General features: G+C 32.1%; 1 protein-coding gene across 3 annotated transcripts; it reads left to right on the forward strand.

Moving 5' to 3' along the window:
* The first annotated feature begins 9,213 nt into the window (after nucleotides 1-9,213).
* On the forward strand, nucleotides 9,214-11,899 carry LOC119677734 (ADP-ribosylation factor-like protein 4A). Of its 3 annotated transcripts, none has more exons than XM_038089196.1 (5): nucleotides 9,214-9,423; nucleotides 9,851-9,985; nucleotides 10,039-10,158; nucleotides 10,213-10,413; nucleotides 11,106-11,899. In XM_038089196.1, the coding sequence occupies exons 2-5, from the start codon at nucleotides 9,932-9,934 to the stop codon at nucleotides 11,718-11,720; spliced, it is 990 nt and encodes a 329-aa protein (XP_037945124.1). In that variant the 5' UTR covers nucleotides 9,214-9,423; nucleotides 9,851-9,931; the 3' UTR covers nucleotides 11,721-11,899. The 3 variants fall into 3 exon arrangements, with proteins under 3 accessions (XP_037945124.1, XP_037945122.1, XP_037945123.1); XM_038089194.1 differs by having other exon boundaries at nucleotides 9,219-9,423; nucleotides 9,854-9,985; nucleotides 11,106-11,720; XM_038089195.1 differs by lacking the exon at nucleotides 9,214-9,423 and adding an exon at nucleotides 9,709-9,727 and having other exon boundaries at nucleotides 11,106-11,720.
* Nucleotides 11,900-22,372: the final 10,473 nt, after the last annotated feature.

The following is a 22,372-nucleotide window of genomic DNA, read 5'->3' on the forward strand; positions in this document are numbered from 1 at the left end:
GGCAACCGCGCTAAGCTCAAATATGAGTAAGTAAATACATGAATGCTTGCTGAAACATAAAAATTATCTTAGTAGCATTTTTTCTATTAAATTGCTTTTTTTACAGCAAAAAGCATTTTCTTTGACGCAAAAAATCAGCTGTTTTTTAAATGCACAGTGTGCAATTGCAATGAAGCCAATTGCGCACCAATAAGGTGCAATTTGAGCTCCAATAGTGCATTTAATTTTTATACAAATTTTTATTGATAGTTTCTTTTTGTTTATGATAACAAGAAAACTTCTACGATAAAAAATCTAGAAATACATTTATCACTTATATAATTATAATAAGAAAATATCTCAATACAGCATTTTAATTATAACTGCCTTGATTGCATTGATTAAGTACAAATACTTTCACATTTATTAGTTTCATTACAAAACGACTCAAAGAATATTTGTTGTACCATAACAGAAATATCAATATCAGCTAATATTCTTTTAGTATTATAAATTGTTGCTTATTTAAACTATTATTTCATTGCCTCATATACGGAATACCGTGTTATAGTTATATTCAGCACAGGATTAACAACATTTAACAAATATACACTGTTTTGATTTTTTTCTAAGTGTTCTAGTATTTACACAAGATTCAGAATAACAATCACTTACCCATAACATATTGCTAATATGTGAACAAACCATGTACCGCACCAAAATATTAACAATATTGCAGCTAAGCCATATAATGGAGATAGCCTTAGAATTTGCATTGTACCATTTAATATATAATTAACTTGCACAAGATATTAAAAAACATCGTTTTGTTTTTAAAATACCAGTTCTTGATACAGTTCTTCTTTGAAGAAACATTAAACTTTTTGTGGAATATTGTCACACTCACTTCCCATATATAATATTATGACTAGGGTTGATTACTAATATTTACTTCTATCACTAAACTTTTGTGGAACAATGATAATGAAACAATTTAGTTCCATATGGGAAGAAAATATGATAGCGGTATATAAAGGGCAATTCGTGTTATATTAAATTTATAAAATTGAAAGCCACTACTGAGTTCATTTACATTAACGGTACGTGTAATTTAACATTTATTTTCCTACCTTCGAATCACCTGTTATCTTAGCTCGACGAACTTATTTTATAATAAGTCGATTTATATAACATGAAAATGCAATTAAAACTATACAAACACTAAATATTGGCTTCGTAATTATCCAATATAGCATTACCACATATAATTGTTTAGTGTTTATTTGACATAGCTACTAGCGCGAAATTAAGCGCTTTCGTTTCCTGAATATATATGTTTTAATTTTTCATTTGTATAGATATCAATAACATAACATTATCTCTGATAAATTTAATTTAATGATGCCATGGGAATGCTTAGTTAAAATATTACATCTAACCGAAGACCGTAACAGTTGTAGTGGTTTATTACGTTTACTTTTTCTTTCGATCCTAACACTCTTTTGTTGAAATGAATATCTTTATTTGTTTATTATAATTATTTATTATAAAATATTATTAAAGTTAAGATTTTTGTTTATATATTTATTTAACATATTCTCTATATTCCAAATAACTACGACAAAGACTAAAGACTAATGGCGGGAGATGCGGATATTGTTATCTCTTTTCTGCATTGTTGACAGCTCTTTATATATATTTTTGGTGCTGCCACATACTCCCCCCTAAGTGATGAAGTCACTGAATTTGGTTGGAAAACGAACGTTGCGTCAGCTGTTGTATTTGGTCGCACAGACTGGTCGCAATTAACGTTGTTTGGAGTGTGGTATACCATTGATTTGTTGTGGATGTCAATGTCTGTATCGGGACATATGAAAGCAGCTTTCAGACGATCTATGCTGACTGTTTGTTCTTTGTTTTCGATCAGTATTCTAAACGTCTTGTCACTCCGCTCTAGTATTTGGTAATGGCCAGCGTAAGGTTGCGTCAATGGTGGTTTTACCTTGTCATTTCGTATAAATGCATGCGTGGCTTAGCTTAGAGCCGGTTGTATGTGGTAACCTCGGTCTGTATGATGCGATACCAAAGTTGACTTGACGCTCTGCATTTGTTTTCTTAGCTTGGTTATGAAATCGTGTTGATTTATATTTCTGTGGCTAAGGTTACTTACTATTTCGCCCGGTAAACGTAGTGTTTAGCCATATATCATTTCAGCAGCAGAAGCTCCAATGTCTGGTTTAAAAGTCGTGCGTAGACCTAACAATACTATTGGTAAAACTTCTGCCCAAGAAGTTGTTTGGTGGCACGTTAAGGCTGCTTTTAATGTGCGATGAAATCGTTCCACCATTCCGTTACTTTGAGGATGGTAACTCGTAGTTCGTAAGTGTTTGCACTCGATAACTTCAGCTAGTTGGCTAAACAATGAAGATTCAAATTGTCTCCCTTGGTCTGTTGTGATACGTAAGGGTACGCCAAAACGTGGGATCCATTGCGTAATTAGTGCGTTTGCGATAGTTTCCGTTGTTTGATCTGGAATCGGAATTGCTTCTGGCCATCGGCTGAAACGGTCGATGATGGTTAATATATATGTGTTTGATGGCGGTAGCGGGCCGACGATGTCTATATTTATATGTTCGAATCTGTGTTCAGCGAGTTCATATTGACAAATAGGTGAACGGTTGTGACGTTGCACTTAAGAATTCTGATCGCAATCCTTTACAAGAGCTACAGCTACACGAAAAACATCTGATTACATACTCGACAGGATTGGTGGGAACCTCATCGGATCTGTACCTCATGAACCAACATCAACAGACACCTCGATAGCAGGTACAAGATATCCTACCACAATAAGGTCAACAAAACGATTAAATAATGGAAACTACTGCAAGACAAGCATAGGTGATTCAAGAAATGCAAAGTATTAGCCAATTATCTCAGCAACTATTACCATCTTATACACAAGAAGTTTTGGTAAAAGACATCATTCAACAAGAACAACTACCGCAGTTACATCTAGAGAAAGTTGGTTCTCCTCATCTGAATAGAAAAAATGACAGATTATTCAATCAAGTCAGAAAATGTTGTGATATACCTCAGAAACCATCTAGTTTAAAAAATCGACAACGGCAAGTGAAAGGCCGAAGTAAACTTCAACAGGATTGCGATCAGAATAACACAGATCCAAAGAAACAAAACAGAAATTATGCTAACAGGAAGTGCGTCCTGTCATAGTTCACTTTCCTGAAGAAGGAGGGAAATGTCAAAATGGAAATTTTCACATATTTCCACCCTACATAAATTTATTTATTTTATAAAAATAACAACAACACAATACTAGTACCTACAAAAGAAGTTTTAACTATGTTACACATCGCAGTAAGCTACATTTAACACTCAAGACATAATTTGATTTCACTCACTGTGGAATTTCAGTATAATCTAAAATAAAATAAATTGGATTTATTGAATATATATTTTATATTAAAAAATTTTATATAGGTAATTATATTCAATATATAGGTAATATATTGAATTCATCTGAAATTATAATTACAATTAACAATAAATAATGAAGTGTGTTTAAATAAATGAAGAATATACATACCTAATTTATACACTATTTATATATTTATTTTATTATAAAACACGTTTGTAAACAACACAAGAAACGTCAAAGCGTGAAAGCTTTTGTTGAGCAAAATACAAAGAATGGTGAATGTAAAAACACACGAAAATAGAAAACACAGAAATTACATTAAAACCAAATCATAGCTTTCGAAAGGAAGGTGCTGATAACGATTTATGGTCCCATTCGCTTGAACCACGAAGAACATCGTCAAACATCGTTTGTAACGGTAAATATGTTGTTAAATTGGTAATGTCACAGCGCTTGAGATGGATCGGCACGTCACGAGAATGACGGAAGATAGACCACAAAAGCGAATACTCCATTTCAGGCTGCACAACGACCGCAGAAGAGATAGACCACGTATTAGATGGCTCGACAACGTGTTCGACGACATCAGAAAAATGGGTATCCAAAATTGGAAGTCTAAAACAATATGCAAAGCAAAATGGAGAAAGCTGGTTGATGCAGCTAAAACTCACCTCGAGCTGTAACGCTGATGATATCATATATATAGTTTTCGATTAATTAATTTCGATTTGAAGATAAAAAATATTAAATAAATTTTTATGATTTGTTGGGCATAATTACCTTACATTGTTTTATTGTACAAACTGTATGTGTATAATATGTTGTGTTATTTTATGGTACTCTATGTGATGTGATGCTAAGTGAGGTTACGCTATGTAGCCTGAAATGATGTTAATTCGTTGGTGCTGTTACGGTGGCACAATATTGACAGCTGACTGCATTACATTCACTGTGGTCTCATCGTTAGTTTTGTTTTGTACGCAAGGTTGCATTTGTACTGTTGTAAATGACTTTCTAACATGATTAATAACTATTTTTTTTATAAGTTATAAAATATTTTTTTATTATAGTTATTCATGCAAATATTAAATGTATTTTTATATAATTAATAGTTAATTTTATTATTGAATGAATATTTTCCCGTTATATTATTCTTACAATCTCTATTATATCTTTTTACATAATTTTCTTACGTAAAATGATTGTTTGTTTTAGATCTACGCTTGACTTTCTACCACTAAGAATATTGATTATAGCAGTAGAGCAAGTGGAATATTTCTGCATTCGGTTTTGTTTGATCGCTGCATAAACATGTATAGTTTTGAGTACAAACTCTTTTGTATATATAAATTAATAATTTAATTTATATAATATGTTATTTTGTTAATGAATTGTTAAATGTTATATTGTGAATATATTGTTGCCTAATGTAATATAGTTATTATAAATAAAACATTCATCTATGTTATTTTAGTTTATCATTTTTGATTTAAGCAGTACACGTAAAAACAACATTGTAGAAGGACCACACACCCTTTCAGATAGAGCACGCGTCGTCATTGGTACGATCCCTAATAGTTATTGGGGGCATATATATTTAAATCGCCTTCTAGTCGAAAAAACAGCCATATTGTATTCCTAAATAGGAAATGCTCTGACGAGGTATTGCATAATTGTTCAGTGACCTGCCCCTGCTATAAGAATGATGAGAACTAGAATAATGTGTTTTAGCGAGCACATCTTCTTCGTATAAAAAAGTCTACTACATTTCTCAAACCATTGAGTAGATAGAATGATATATTCATAATTCAGAGTTCTTGGGTGTGATATGTGGAACTGTACCTTATACTTCTTTTTCATTCTATTGCGTTCCCAGGTGTGGCCGAAAAAAAAAATAGAATGCTAATAGAGATGGCGACGTGTATGATAAAGTAAGTAGGAGCGCCACAATCGTTTTTGGCAGAAACTATTAATACAAAAATCGTTGTGTGACAAAAACGACGGAAGAAGTCCCGTGAAAAATATGTGTAGGAAGAATATAGTTCTATGAAAGTTTTCTATAGTTCACTATAGTTCATATGAAAGTTTTCGGTTCCAAAGTACACGCGTTAAATAAAAGACCTACGATAGGCAAAATTGACTCTCGCCCCGAACCATGTATTTTTCCCGGATACTCGTTTAAATCGAAAGCTTGTCGATTATATTCAAAGAGAACACGTGACATGATTATTAGCTGAGATGTAAAATTCATAAATGGGCCCACTTTTAAATGTGATAATTGAAAAATATTTGAAAACGATACTACGCGTCCAGATATATCATACTCTGTTAATTTCTTGAGACAATTTAATTCCAATTACACAATAACACTGGATGGCAGCAAAGCAAAGACGACATAGCACTATTGTTTTTCATTCGAAAAAAAAAACTAAACAATGTTGTACAGGGGATCCGTGTTGTCGGTTGGGGATCCTACTCTGGCTACGCATTTATATTTCCTGCTGCTGTCAGCTGACAAGCTCACAAGCAACGAACAATATACTTTCCAGCATTGATTCCGAATATATCGCTATATCAGAAGCAACGAGAGGCATTGTATTTGTAAAGCATCCTTTGTATATCTTGTAATAAGATAACATTTTTTAATGATAATCAAAATGTACAAAAACTTGTCAACTTTATAAGTTCTCGTCACTATTTCATTCGTAAAGTGACGGGGGAAGAAAGGATATATTGAAATAGAACATATCCCGATTGAAGGTATAGTAGCCAACATTTAAACAGGCTTAAGCGCAGATGCTCTCATGGTTTAGACATCATTAATTTGTTAAAATAATTAGTAGTCTCCCTACTTTTAGAGGAGATGTTGGAACAGCCAAGTGGTATGACTACGAATAATACTTATAATAATTTTGAAGAAATCCAACACTCTGTTGTCAAGTTTGGCAACACCACCGTGTTGTAAACTTTCCTTTAAAGTTAGTTCTTTTATGCACTTGTAAATAAAAGATTACATATGCATAGTATTCAAAAATAAAATCTTTCCTGTAAATTATATCAGAACCATTCGTTAACTTTTTATTAAAGAATTTGTAATTCCTGTATAATGTGCATTAAAAAATGTAATACATGAATAAATACAAAACACAATCATTATAATGAAAGAAAAAGTTATGACAATTACAAGAAATTATAAGTCAGTGTTAAATACTGCACATTTAGTATTAACTAGTGATGTTAAAAGTTTGAAAATTATATAAACGAATTTATTAAGGACCTCGTATTGCCTTCTGAAGACCTATCAGGTATCAAAAATTTTAAATATTTGACCAATGCGCCGCTCTTTTTGTATCATTCTTATTTCACTATTTCTGTCTATTATTATGGATAAAAAGTCTAAACAAATGTCTATTTTTACATAAATTCAAAGTGCTCACCATTAATTTTTTTGTTATATATGTTTTATACATATATTATATATTAATATAGAGAAACTTTATTGAGTGCCAGCTTTTGCTAATTATCTGTAGTATTTTGTATTTATATTTATTTATAAATCGCAAATTTGTTTAAAAATTTTTACCTGTCATATTATTTATTGATTTAAGCAGTGATGCCAACTTGTTCTTAAGCAACCAGAAGTTGTTCTATTGGAGCAGTCATGTTTAAAGATTACACCTTATATGGCTGTTATGAACTTAAACAACGACCAAGATGTTAGTTGGCTTGACTCGAACTGAATTAATAGAATCAAACAAAAGCTAACCAAACCAAATCAATTATGCTGAGATTTGCATTCTTAAGATAAGTGCGGAGGTGTTTGTCGTATGTAAGTTGATTCCTATAGGAGAAACCATAAGCGCAACATTGTTCATAAAGAAAACAAAGAATACTGTGTGCAGCTTGACTACAGTGATCATGGCTGAATCAGCATAAACAGTAAGTAAGCTTCAAAGCACTTGAAATAGAGTAAACAGGCAGCGTTACTTTGTGTGTAGGATAAATTCCTAAACAAAACTGTGATATTGCGCTTTTTCTTTTATTTGTCTTGATACAAAGTAAGACAAAACTTAATTTGACAAATATGTGGAATAAATCCACATAACATAGCGTTTACATTGGCCGAAAATGGCTCATTTGGAATGAAAATGTTTACATTCGTTGTAATTCGTTTGTTCTCATTTCAAACAGCTGATTTTTCAACTTGCCAGTTGATTTGATTTTTGGCCTATGCCAAAAAAATGTTACATGAAGGGTAAATATACCTTCATATCTTAATATAAACTTAAAACATATTTTTAACTTCGATTTACTACTTTTTGGGAGTTGAAGTTTTAAAAATAGGTGTATCGTTTTCTAGAAAATGCAACCACCAAACATTTATTTACCTTTTTTGTAAATATATTAAAAACAGCTTTTTAAAACTGTCAAAATACCATGAAGAGCTTTTATTTAGGGTATGCTCAATGTATTCCTTTGCATTTGAAACATATTTGGAATGCATGCGAACATCGTTGGGATGCATTCATACAGAATGTGATGGAATTGCTCATTCGCACTTTAAATTTTATTTGCAAGAATGAGCCATTCGCTTCTCATTTTCGATTTTTGACCAAAATGGGCCATTTTCGGCTAGTGTAAATGCCGTATTATCCTTTTTGCAAGAGTTTTGACAAATTTTGTAACCAAGTCAATGAGTGCCAGCTTTAGCTAAGTAAGATACTTCCTACAGATTTTGCGATTTCCGAAGCCACTATTCTTTACTAAGAATGTTTTGTTCGGAAATCGCTCTTTCTTTTTGTTTATATATCCTGTTTTAACACTATTAATCGTAATTTTTTCTTTTAGAATTTTAATAGCATTAGTAATTAAGCATTGAAACAAATTATCATAACTTTTAAAATTTATTAAAAGCTTATTTTTGATATATATTTTTTGTTGTGTAGTAAACAATAATAGGCATTTTCAGTGGCTCGCAAGTATGACAAAAAATGCATGCTAGCCTATATTGGTTACGCGAGGCATTGGCTTCACTGTTGTAATCTGTCAAGTGTTACGTTTTGACAAATAGCAAATATAACATAATGCAAGCAAATTACATTTTGTATAAAAATAAATTAATAACATAAATTGAAAATTATATTGAACACAAAATTGAAAGGAATAATGATAATGTTGAAAATTTCAAAATAAAACCTTGAAATATTTCTTTTTTTCCAATTTTCAAATTTATGAAATTTATGAATTTTGTTTGAATTTATATTTACATATAATTCTTCACATATGATTGCAATATTCGTTGCAAATATTCAATAGTTCACTTATTGCGTTGGTAATGTATGTTTTTTACTGGCAGATGTGGTTGGCCAGTATAGCTATACTGGGCAAGGTAGACCCTTTCTTGCAGGCGTTGCTTATTTGCTGAGGTATGGTCAGTCTCACCAGCTCGTCACAATAAATTTATAGATTGTGACCAAAATATTCAAAGTGTTGTGATTATATTTCAATTTCTTTGTTTCAGAATTTATAAATTTTAAATTTATATTTAATATAGTAAAACAAATTAACTTTGTGTTGTTGTTTTGCGTAGATTGCAACCATTAAAGGTCAGCAACTTACTGTTTTTTGCCGTACTTGCGAGAAAAGCTCTTTATTAAAAAGAACACAAGGCATATAACATAATTATGTGGTGCTTATTGGTTGATTTTGATACAGGCATCAAACATGCTTGTAAGTGTATGAATACATATTTAAATGAAATACAAGCCCAGCAGTTGTATAAAACATTACAACTAAAATTGATTTTAATGGTCGATTTATGTTGTGTACGAATTTAGAATCACAGACTGATATGAGTATTTTTAAATTGCAATAGTATAAATGAAAGCGTTTTTTGGAAAAATTCATTGTAATTGTTTATGTATTAGAACAAATTATTTTAGATTGTGAAAAACGATATAAGAAGTGTAATTTCACCGATATCGACTGATATGTGGATGTTACAGGTACAAAGAAGGAAAGAAATATAGTTCTTTGTATTACTATTAAGATAAAATCTTCATGTACTTAGTTTAGAACAAATTAAAATTTCCAGTTTGATAAAGTAATAATATATATGTAAAAAAATTTAATGTGATTTACCTTAACATTATTTATGTCTACGTGTAATTATAAAGTTTTCCTTTAATTATTTTACTAAGCTTAGCAAACAATATTTTAGTAGATGAATTGGTTCTCAAATAGTTATCAAAGTAAAGTAAATATTAGGTATTAAGTGCAGGGAGACTATTTAGAATTACATTACCGATGGTATTTTTCTCACTATATATACAGTTTTGATTTTCTGTTATGAACATATATGCTACTATATAGTAGTAGTGGTTTCTTATATAAATTAAATTTAATGTCGTGTTGTTGTCATTTGTATTCCAGAAGACTGTTCAAATATGTCGGTATATGACGTAGTTTCATGAACTTTCAGAAATTCTGCTTTATGTACTAAAATTTTTAAATATGGGCGTATCGATGGGTAAAAGTGGAAACATATTAGATGCATTGCCAACACAGGTATCGAATCAATTTATCTGATTACTATAGTATTATTAATTCCTAATTTACAGGGTACTTTTCATGTTGTCATGCTTGGCTTGGACTCTGCTGGGAAGACTACTGCTTTGTACAGACTCAAATTTGATCAATACTTAAATACCGTGCCTACAATTGGATTTAATTGTGAAAAGGTATTTATGGTGCACTCGTAATGATATATAATATTCATTTGGAATTTTTCGCAGGTCCAAGGCACATACGGTAAGGCAAAAGGTGTTCAATTTCTCGTGTGGGACGTAGGTGGTCAGGAAAAACTAAGACCGCTTTGGCGAAGTTATACACGGTGTACAGATGGCATACTCTTCGTTGTTGATTCAGTCGATGTGGAGCGCATGGAAGAAGCAAAAATGGAGTTGATGCGTACTGCAAAATGTCCAGATAATCAAGTATATTATATATAGAGATTTAAGAGAAAATTCGTAAAATTTTAAGTATTATCCCTAAAAAATGTTTGCATGTATAATATATGTTCGAATATGCTTCAGTATATAACGTAGCGATTGATACGCTAGTTACATTTTCTCATTTGGCACAGTCCATTATTGGATTTGTTTACAGCCTTAAAAGTAATAATAATTTTTGCATAGATTTTGTAACGCCATTTACTATTGAACTTTAAAAATTTTCTGTATACTTAATACGAATATGCATATAAAAACTGTCATAAATAAGCACAGATGAGCAGAATCCACATACAAATTAATACTCAGTGGTGACAATCAACAAACGTTTTCGTAAATAACATCCTCGTTTGGGTCAATAGCAAATATTAATTTCATTTGGTGCAGCAGGATTTGAAAGTGCAGATATAATTATGCGTTTGTTGTAGTTTGGCTTCTTTAATACATTTCCGAGTCTACAGTTGGCATAAAGCGTTAGTAATATATTTTAACTCTTTATTACTAATGCGGTAGATGTGCTAAATTGAAACTATTGTGCTAGCTTGACCAGTACCAATTAATAAACTAAAAATACTGATTTGATTTAAAAAAATTTTTGTTTTACAAATCTATGCTGTAAAATTAAATCAAAGACTAGAATATTTAAATACTTATTTACTCACAAATTTATTTTACAGGGTGTACCTGTATTGATATTAGCAAATAAGCAAGATTTGCCTGGCGCAAGGGATCCCAAAGAGCTAGAAAAACTACTAGGGTTACAAGAACTTCTATATCCAGTTATTAATTTGTCAACAAAAAATACGGGGTCTTCATCTACTGGAAATATCGTGAGCTGTAGTAGTACAAGCAATACTGGTACGACAAGTTCATTGTACGGAAGAAGTCTTACTCCGACATCTCAGCATATTAAGTCATTTAGTGTTTCGTCTGTGGCACTAAGCAGTCGCAGCTTAACAAATGATAATTTGGCCCCATCAGTGGGCGTAAACACGTTATCGCAAACGCATATTACTCTTTCAAATATATCAGATATGGATTTGGATTTTAGTCAATTAAATGACAAAAGCACCGATATAACCATACCAGCATCCACCATTGTTACCAGTCCTAACACAAAAGTAGTAGATTTTACAGCAGCAAATAAAGTTAATACGATTCAGTTTAAAGGATGGTACATACAACCAGCATGTGCAATTACAGGAGAGGGTTTGCAAGAGGGTCTAGAAGCGTTATATGATATGATAATTAAACGTCGCAAATTAAATAAATCTCTTAAAAAAAAACGGTAATATTATTAATTAAGACTATATTTAAATTCATGATACATATTTTATAACGAAACTATAGCCAAGCATTACCATAGTCTAAGTATTATAAAATGATTCTGATATCTTTTAATTTTTAAAAAAATGTATTAATTATAAAATAACGTAAACATGTCTGTAAAGGTAAACAATTACATTTTTACATTTCGTTATCAGTATCGTTTTATTCGTTTAAAATTTATGAAAAAAAATATATATGTTATTTTTGTTTGATATTTATCGCTTCATATTTTTTACGTATTTAATTTTTTATTTGATTTATTATTTTTATTTTTTTTAATGTTTTACTAAAACATATTTCTTTTGTTTATTTATTTTTATGTATTTATTTATTTGTTATTTGTATTTGTTTATTTTAATGTGTTTATAATAACTTATTTTTTATTAACATAAATAAGTTATATATATTATAACTTATTTATTTGGTGTTTATTTGTCTATATGTATTATTTTATTTTAATTTTTATTTATAAGTCCGACTTTATAATAAAGCCAAAGAATTTGTTTCCGAAATATTTTTGATTTAACAGTTAACAATTAGACACAAAATACATATGATGTTTTATACATACCTATATAAATATATTTTCATTTGTGTTATTTGACTTACAAAGAATATTAAAAATTTACCTATATTTTTTACCTATGGATATTTGAAATGATGTTAATATCTCTATATATATTTTGTAGTGTTCTTTATTTTTTTTATTTGAGGATGTATTTATATTGAAACCAGAAACTTAAATTTAAAAATACCAATCTCGTTCGACTAACCGAGTTTTACTAATAGTAGGGATCAGATTATTTCACACAATTATAAATGTAAGTATGATAAGCGTTTTGGTGCATTCGATTTTTATGCAAATAATGTTTCACGAAACCATGATTTTTAAAAAGGTTTTTTTTCTTTAAATAAAATTTCTAATAATTTTTATTTGCTTATAACTACGAAAATTAAAATGGAAAATATCGAGAATTTGTAGTTTTGTTCTTTTATAAATACTTTAATTAGGATTTCCTACAGATTAAAAAATATATTATTTATGATGTATTGATGTATGTATTAATTTATATTATGCAAGGTCTAAATATAAGTCAGCATCACTAAATAAACATTAATTCCATGTATTAATTTACAAATATGTTACAACAAAATAGTCATAACTGGAAATGGAATCAGAAAGCAAAATAAATACAGATTACGTTTTAAAAACATGTATTGGAATAAAAATTTTGAATTCGTAGCAGATTCAGCTTTTATTTAAATTTCAGCCCTAGCTCTTTAAACAACAATTTTGTTCGGTTCATAATTTTACATATCAAATATTTTTTAAACCTATTATTGAATTACTTATCTCTTATATAATTATTCGTTCGAGTAATTAAAAAATAATTCACCAATGATATTTTAGTAGTACATTTTATTATTAAGATAGTTAAATCTTTATTATAAATAGTTTCACAGACATAAACTTACGAAAAAAATGTAAATATATGTGTTAGATTATCAGGAAACCAATTTTATAAATTATCCGTGTTTCAATTTTGGCAAATTTTGCATATTTTTCAGTTTCTGACAGATGAAATTGTATGAAATTAATTGTAACAAATAACTATTTCTTTAAATATGTTTTTTAATTCGTAATAACTATATAAATAAACGAATGGTTTTGCTACTGTAAGTGAAGCAAGTTTATTATTATTAACTGAAGTAATGTTTCTTTGCTGTTTTAGAGTTCATTTTTGTATAAATTAAAAATTCAGTAAGATTAGATAAAGATAAAGTATTGAACTACAACAACAAAAATTTTATTTTTTTTATATTATTTTAATTAATTGAATTTTTGGCTGACCATACAGCTGTTTTGAGTATTGCCAAATACCCATCAGTGGTCTTGGAAATAATTCTTCTATTTAATTATTCGTAAATAATTTTTTGAGACTGCAAGTACCAGGAATAGAACTCGGGTCCTGCCAAATGTAAAGCTCAGAATCAACGAATCAGTAAGATTTGATTGTAATTTGTATATATTTTTTCATAAATGTATATAATTTTTTCAAAAAGTATTCTGTCGTTAATGTATTTTCAATATATTTTAAAATATAGACCCTTTGATATTATTTGGTTAAATATCTTTATAGGTATGGTCTTGAATTCGCTTTGCGATATCAGTTTTATGTTATAATTTGCTGAAAAACGTTGTCCTCTGTGTGTATTATTGATTTTGGAAAATATAAATAACCCGCATTACAGTTATGTATATTATTTTTCGTTACCAACTGTTGGATTAAGTCAAAAAGGTTCATAAAAATCGTTTCGCATAAACACTGAGACATTCCTGTTTTCTTCAACAACCTGTATAACATATTCAATAATTTGTTGGTTTTAATTCCGTTTAAATCTTACATATATTCAGGCCTATTCTGAATCGCATGGGAATGGGAGTTTGTTCCCTGTTCCCAAGTTTGCTATTCTGAATAATTTGGGAATGGGAGTTTAGTTCCCTGTTCCCAATTTTGCTATTCTGAATCGCATGGGAATGGGAGTTTTTCTCCAATTTTGCACAAATTCTTTCCCAAGCAAATTGTTGGAGAGACAAGTTAAAAAAGTATTAAAAATGGTTTAATTTAATATAAAAGTAACTGAAAATGATCCGAATTTTGAATATATTTTAATAATAATATAATTATTACAATAAATTTAATATTTTCAAAGTTTTATTTTTTTATTTATCCACAAGAGTTGATTTGTTTTCTAAATATATTTTAAATTTTCATTTAATATATTTTATTAAAATTATTATTTTAATAAAAGTATAACAAATTTAAAATATTTAAATTTTTATTTATTTATTTTATTCAGACGGGTTTTATCCACTAATTAAAGTGTTAACTATTGTTTTTAGAACAATAGAAAAATAAAAGGAAACCAAATTCTGAAATGAATGGGATTTCAAGAATAAGTTAAAATAAACTTTTGCAATTCTGTGCAGGTAAAACATTGCTTCTTTTTTATTGTAACATCTGCACAATCATAAACTATTATTAGTTCATTAATTGAAGCATGAAGGACATTTCTATCCTAATTATATAAAAAAAGTAAATTATAATTTACGCAAATTTTGTATAAAAGCAGTGAATGTTTGAAAATAAAGACATTGAAGAATTGCTATCATAGCGTAAGGTTGTTTTTTAATTAGTTAAAAAACAGTTAAAAATTTAGAAAGGAGTCAAATTTAACATTTAAGTAACCAATAATAATAAATTTTTCGAATATATTTAAATGTGATATTTAATGTCTGATGTCTGATAAGCTCCTTCAGCAAAGAAATGCAAACAACCGCTCAATTTCACAATTGGAACAACTGCAAACTGCTTCTTTGCTGGTTGTAGTTCCTCATTAAGTTCCTCTAACAGGTAAATAAATGCTGGTTTATTACTCTGTAATATTTTTGAAATCTATAATGAAAAAAACGTTTATTTTAAAACCAAATTAAATTTACATTTGTACTTACAAGAAATTAGGCAGCTCAAGTGGATTTGCAGCGTCTCGCAAGTTTCTCCGATTGATCCTCTGTTGCAAAATTTCTTCCCCTTCTTAAGTAAAATCCTCCGCTAAAACTTGAAATGTAATTGAATGCATTTTTGAAAACTTTTTTAAAATTTTTTGTTTTGTAATTTATTTTTTATTATTTATTATTTTATTATTTATTATTTACTCATAAAATAACTTATATTTATTTCCGATAATTTGTGCAGCGAACAAATAATGCAATTTTTACATTTAAATCAACATATGATACGCAACTCTTTTCTTTGTTTTGCTCATTTTCGCACTTTTCGTCATTAAAAAGTGGCATGGTTGCCAAAATTTAACAAAGCAAATTTGAAACTGTTGTTGTTCCCAAAACTGCTGTCTCCCAAGCAATTCAGAATAAGGGAGTTGTGTGTTTGGGAACAGCGTGGGAATAGGGAGTTTTGTTCCCTGAGAGTATTCAGAATAGGCCTGATTATCTCACTCAACTGCCGAATCTCAGCAGAAAATAATTCTTTATTTGCACAATCAAGGTAAATCTTATGCCGATATTGGGGAAATGATGTTTAGAAGCCACTACATCAATCGGAGCATTGTACACCGTTCCAAGAGGGAGACATCATTCTAAAATGCAAAGCACACGGACCGACCTAAAGCTTTGAGCGACTGTAAACGCAACAAAATAATAAAGGTTAAAATCTGATCGCCGCTGAAGTTAACCGAGAGTTTAGCGAGGATATTCATCGCCTAATGGTCAGGAGTCTACTGCTTGAAACAAATTACAGGTGGCGTGTTGCTAGATGAAAACCGGTTATTTTACAGGTCAATCACCAGAAGCATTTAGCCTATGCAAAGGAGTACTTAAGCTCCTTTCGACTTTTGGGATAATACATTGTGACCGAAAGGTTTTCGGAAATTCTCATTTAAAATTCGCGCGCTGTATATTTTTCGATATTTTAAGTTTATGTAGTTTGGCAGCACTGTCCTTAATTACTATGCCAAAAATGAGCGCGATCTGTCAGACAGTTCGTTTACGGCAGCTGTTGAAACCAGTTCACCTCAGTAGTGCGTTGCGAAAAAAACAATGGAAAAAAATATTGAACAAAGAGTTTGCATCAAATTTTGTTTTTCGAACGAAATTTCGTGTGCAGAATCGTTGCGAATGCTACAAAAGGCTTATGGGGAATCAGTTTTATCGAAAACTCAAGTTTATGAGTGGTACAAAGCCTTTCAGGACTGTCGTACGACCGTCGAAGACATGCCGCGTTCTGGACGACCTTCGACCTCTACCACCGACGAAAACATTGAAAAGGCAAAGGAAATCGTGTTCAAAAATCCTCATGTGAGTGTTAGAGAGATAGCACGAGAGCTAGGCATCGGTCGTGAGATGGCTCGTTTGATTTTGGTGGACAATTTGTGTATGCGACGTGTCAACGCCCGGCTTGTTCCGATTCACCTCAATTTGTTCAACATTATCAACGATTTTAAGGCCAAACATTCAATAAATACCATCGAACAGCCACCGTATTCACCTGATCTTGCACCGTGTGACTTTTTCCTGTTTCCCAACCTCAAATTACCACTCAGAGGAACGCGTTTTGAATCCATAGAAGACGTAAAACAGAATTCGCAGAGGGAACTCAAAGCCATACCGGAAAGCGCCTATAAAAAATGTTTTGATGATTGGAAGAAACGTTGGCATTTGTGTATCGCTTCTAATGGAGCATATTTTGAAGGAGATAAAATAAATATTGATGAAGGTTAAGAATTTTGCGTTTTATTTAAAATTTCCCGAAAACTTTTCGGTTATACTATTCTTGGTTAAAAAAATTTAAGATCGTTCTATCTTATAACTATCAAACCACTTGAAGAAAACCAAATACTGAACTGCAAAAAAAGTAATCCTAATATGTCTGTGAAACATTGTGGTTCCATGTAGGTGTATGTCCGCTACAGATGTCAACGCATTGGAATTTATTAAGGGAATTATGGACAAAAAATTTTATATAAACATCCTCTAGAGAAACGTCAAAGGTCTGAAATCTTAAGTTTACCAGTCACGTTTAGCTTCCAATATGACCATGATCTGAAATGTACGGCATGATGTGCGTATGTGGCTCGCGTATCACGTAAAACATACTAAAACAATAAAGGCAGAACTGAAGGTGACACTGTTCAAAGAATGGCAAAATATTGGGCCAGAAACTCTTTGTTTTGACTAAATAATTATTTTAAACCGTAAATATTTTTTTAAAATTTGTTTTTTAATTTTTGCATAAGGTGCCAATAATTTTGTTTAACATAATTTAGTACTTTTTTCAGTTTTTTCATTCGAAATTATTAAATGTAAGAGATAATACAAAAAAAAAATTAAATTTTATTGCATATTATTATTTTTGTATACAAAAAATATTTTTAATTAAAAATCGTCATTGTATGTATTAACTGAACTTTAAATTTGACATTTTCAGCTACTGTAGACAGCTGGTGTAGTGATACTTCACTATTTTTATTAATTAAGAAGTAAGCGCCCCGCTTGATACATGTATAAAGACATATTTTGAGTTTACTTTTTATTTTAAAAATAAACAGCAATTAAAGTACCGAAGTCCAAAAATTGTAGCTATCACCATAAGAAAGTACTTACATATTTACAATGGAAGAATGGAAGTATGATTCTTTTAATGGAAACGGGTATATCGGTAGGTTAGAGTGAAGAGTATAAATGCGTGATATTTGCAAAATCATCAAATACCTTTCAAAGTTCCCAGACACCTTATTTACTTTCTGAACATGTTACATACATGTTCCTGCATGGATAGCGTAAAAACAACCTTACGATTATGACAACCCTATTCGATTTTTCAGACATCCGCTTGTCATCCCTACACATGAAAAACTAACATGAAACAAGAAGAAGAACTGTTTCAAATAAGGTTCGGATATAACCACTTTCCAAACAGTTTTATAATAACATATCGCCATTCACATAATCACAACAATCGATAATTTTTGCTTAAATCCGCTATAACTTCGCCTATCTATTTACTTTTCCGAGCACATATTCTAATCTAAACTTTATACTCCTTAATATTTCACTTGGCATGATAGCTATACTCTGCGAGCTATCTATTCTTTCGGTAAAATGAACGGGCACTAACTCATTAACCTAAATATTTAATTGATTACGAACCGACTTAATACGAGAGTGCAGTTTACACAAATATTTTCGAAAATATTACAGTCGAACTCTAAAATTGTTACTTGTCTGAACTCATACCCATTTATCTGAAACAGACGTGCGTTTATTTAATGCTTTTATAGTGAAGTGGTCTACAAAAGTCAGCAGTGCAATTAAAAAATGGTCTGTAAGGTGTTGACACTCTATATATAAATTAGCCGTAACTTGTTGGAGTAACTACAATATCAAAAGTATTTTATCGCCAATATGCGATACTTTGTGAAGTAATAATGTTGACCAGTACACACGTAACCAATATGGCACAATATATTTATCTTTGTTAGTCAAAACAAATAAGCTAACGGCTTCAATAATTATTATATTAAGAATGTAAATATAAAAAAAAATTCAGTAGTTTGTTGTAAAATAAACGAAATCTATAAGAAAAACAAAACACATCAATTTTTGACTGTCAAGTAACTGTTCACCTCTACGCGGTATGTACCTTGACGTGGTGTAGGGGATTAGGTACAATTTGGACTATACTAATGGATATTCACAGTCACCTGGCACCTGTCTGATGACTGGAATATTCATCGTGTTTCTAGTATGAGGTGTACAACTAAAATCTACCTTTAGGTTTAAGGTAGTTTGTGTTGTCCATGTAGTCTATGGTTTACGTAGTATTGCGTTTGTCTTATGTAGTAGTTTGCTGTTCTTCTGTGTAGTTATGTGGGCTGACTGCGTGGTCCGAATGGCTACTTTAACATCTAAGCGTCTTGGGGAGTAGGTGGGTTTTTGATTTAGGTGCTACTCACTAAGTTCGTCAGTCAATCTATCTGAAGTTGTTCGTAGAAAATCTCTGCTTCTTTGAGGCCGCCGGCAACTGGCGGAATGAAAGAAAACACTCTGGGTTTGACTGAAACTATGAAAATTTGGTTCTGTTTTGTTTCAAGCTCTAAGTCTTAATTAAGAATATATGATGTGGTATGTATGCATGTATGATTGAGAGCCGAACAACCCCCTAATCTACGGTGGAATATCTATTTCTGTAGAAACTTGGTCGCGAAGTTAGTGACGATCTTAATAGCAAACTGCGGATTCCAGGTGACCTTATACTTCCCTAACACTCTTGGGATATCCTATGAATACAATAAATGAACTAATAAAAGGGGATGATGCATTAAATACTGCTGCTGCCGGGCAGCATGTCTGCGAAAACGTAAACGCTGTGGAAAATGTTGTTTTTCCATAGTACACTGATACTAGTAGTACAGAAACTGATGTGTCTGATGCTGCCTTAATTGACATTGATGGAGTTAGCCTCTGTTCTGACCAGTCGGGGGTTACCATATTCAATGTCAGCATAAAAGGGATCAGTTGACAGGACCAAAAGGATTTTGTAAAACTGAAGAGGAGATTCTAGGCTTATATGACCCAGGGATACTCTAGGAATGTGGCCCTAGACATGGTCTCTAAACTCCCATAGAGCGCCAGCTAAAAGAGCTCTATCTGACAACATAGTCACGCCAGCTAGTAAGAAACCCAAGAAGAACACCTCGATCCAGAGGTCGAGCAGACCTTCTGTCAGTCAAGTAGCAAGTCAGGCCAAGGGGGTCAAATTAGGGTTTGTTCCTTTTGATTTGGCTAAATGTGTCTTAAACTGGGAACAAACTGCACAGCTTTCGGAGGCCTCATTGAGATTCCTATTGAGTTTCCCTCGCACGGGATGGCTCATGGTGGTGTGTTATAATGATCAAACGGCAAAAAGGGTCTGGAAAAAATGCCGTGACGCCTGCCGTGAGGCGCACCCCGCCCACGGACACTCACAACAACAGGCCCCACCTGCACTCCGACCTAAACCCCTTCCTTGAAGGTAGCAGGACCACTATTCAAACACTCGCACGCAACTCTGAAAACCAGACAGCTGAGGTTCGTTTCCGGGCGCCAGCAATTGACACGACTACCGTACCAGGTGCACGCAGACTCACCGGACCGCGGTACCGATTGCAACTAAGGCGTTAAAGTAGCTAAGGAATTAGAATTCCCAAAGACACATCTGGTGAGGCGGATATTTTCAGCACAGTTTTGACTTTGAAACCACCAAGGTCCTAGCCACAATTCAGACCCAGAACAGGCTAAATGCAAGCACTTGGGAAGTGCCACATTGTCTTAGCTGTCGGCGATGTATCCTGGAATACACTAGTCCAGGGTGGAAGCAGAATAGCATACCGCTTCAGCCATATTAAGCTGCTTCTGAAAGCAAGCAACACAACAATGGAGAGGCAGCCAGAGCAACAGGCTGTGACACAAAGGGTTTCACAAAAAACTCCAGGTTACTAGAACGGAGAGACAGAAAGTGGGGCACATGGTCCCACGATCAATATCAATGTCTACTGTGACTCCAAGTGCAGAGGCTCTCGATGCGATATCTGTAGGTCGACTCCGAGAGAATCCCGTAAAGAAAGAGGGTCACGAAGAGTCGAAGACTCTTATAAAAAACCTAACTGAAATGAGCAAAATAAGGACAGTCAGTGGGAACATAGGAGGTCTTCAGCATCAATCGAGTAAGATGACATAGAGTCACCTAGAACTGCTATATTAGTAAACAAAAATGTTAACTGTATTCCAATTCCAGATTTCATCCTAAGGGACTTGGTGTCGGCCATTTTTGAGTGCGGAACACGTGAGATCGTGATAGCATCGGCATATTTTCCAGGCGATGCAGAGAAACCTGAAGCAATCGCAAACTTGGTAAGTTACTGCAAATCTAATCATTTACAATTTATAATTAATTGTGACGGAAATGCTCACCACACCTTATGGGGTAGTACTAACATAAATAGAAGAGGGCAGATCCTTTTAGAATACTTGAGTAGTAATAACATCAGCATATTGAACAATGGTTCTGAACCCACTTTTATTAATGCTATTAAAAGATAGGTCTTTGACCTTAGTCTTTCTAACCAATTTATCTCCAATTATGTGGTTAATTGGTGTCCTTATCTGACTATCAACATAATTTATTTGAACTGCCGAGTCAGATTATACTTGAAAATTTACCAGCTCCACGTGAGCACATCAGCTAGAATATCTTCAGACTGTCCTTAGCTAGTATTTAATGAATTCAATCAGTCATATTGATGAACTCGAACTAGCTCTAGAACTCTTATGTGATGCATCTGTGGATAGGTGCACGATAAGCTCTAAACAACCAGACAGACGATTGAGGTTCCTATCTGGTCTCATAATTAACGCTAAGTCTTTAAGTCCCTTTAAGTTTCCAGAAAGTGATGGTATCTTCCCGGCACTTATACAGAATGGTATAGACGTTCTTATCAATCCAATAAAGGTCCTTTTTATTGCAAGCAAATGCTGGAAGTACAAGCCAAAATCTTGGAGATTATGCCAAAAAATAGTAATAGACCCATGGATGACGCTAAATTGTATAGACCGATTAGTCTCTCATCCTTCCTCCTGAAAACTCTGAAAAGACTCATAGATATCTATATTCGTATAGAATTGTCTAAAAGTCTTTACAAAACTCAAATCGCTTACTCCAAAAGCAAATCTACCGAATTGGCCTTGTTAACTTAACCTGTAAAATCGGGCCTCAAACCAAAGATGATATTTTGGAATATATCAGGCAATAATGTGTCCTATCATGACGTATGGTTGCCTAGTTTGGTGACAAAGGGTCACACAGGCTGGTTATATTACTGTTTGCACGAAGCTTCAGAGACTCGCTTGTCTCTTAATGAATGGTGCTTTGAGGACAAGTCCAACTGGATTAAAAATAGTCTGTCCCCTTTTTTCTAAAAGTACTGGAGAGGTTTCTAGATCTTCATATCAGGAACACTATAAACCCGGTACTCTTATCTTCATCACAGCATGCATATA

This window comes from Teleopsis dalmanni, chromosome 2 (genome assembly GCF_002237135.1).
Source record: "Teleopsis dalmanni isolate 2A chromosome 2, ASM223713v2, whole genome shotgun sequence".
Taxonomy (NCBI): Eukaryota; Metazoa; Arthropoda; class Insecta; order Diptera; family Diopsidae; genus Teleopsis; species Teleopsis dalmanni.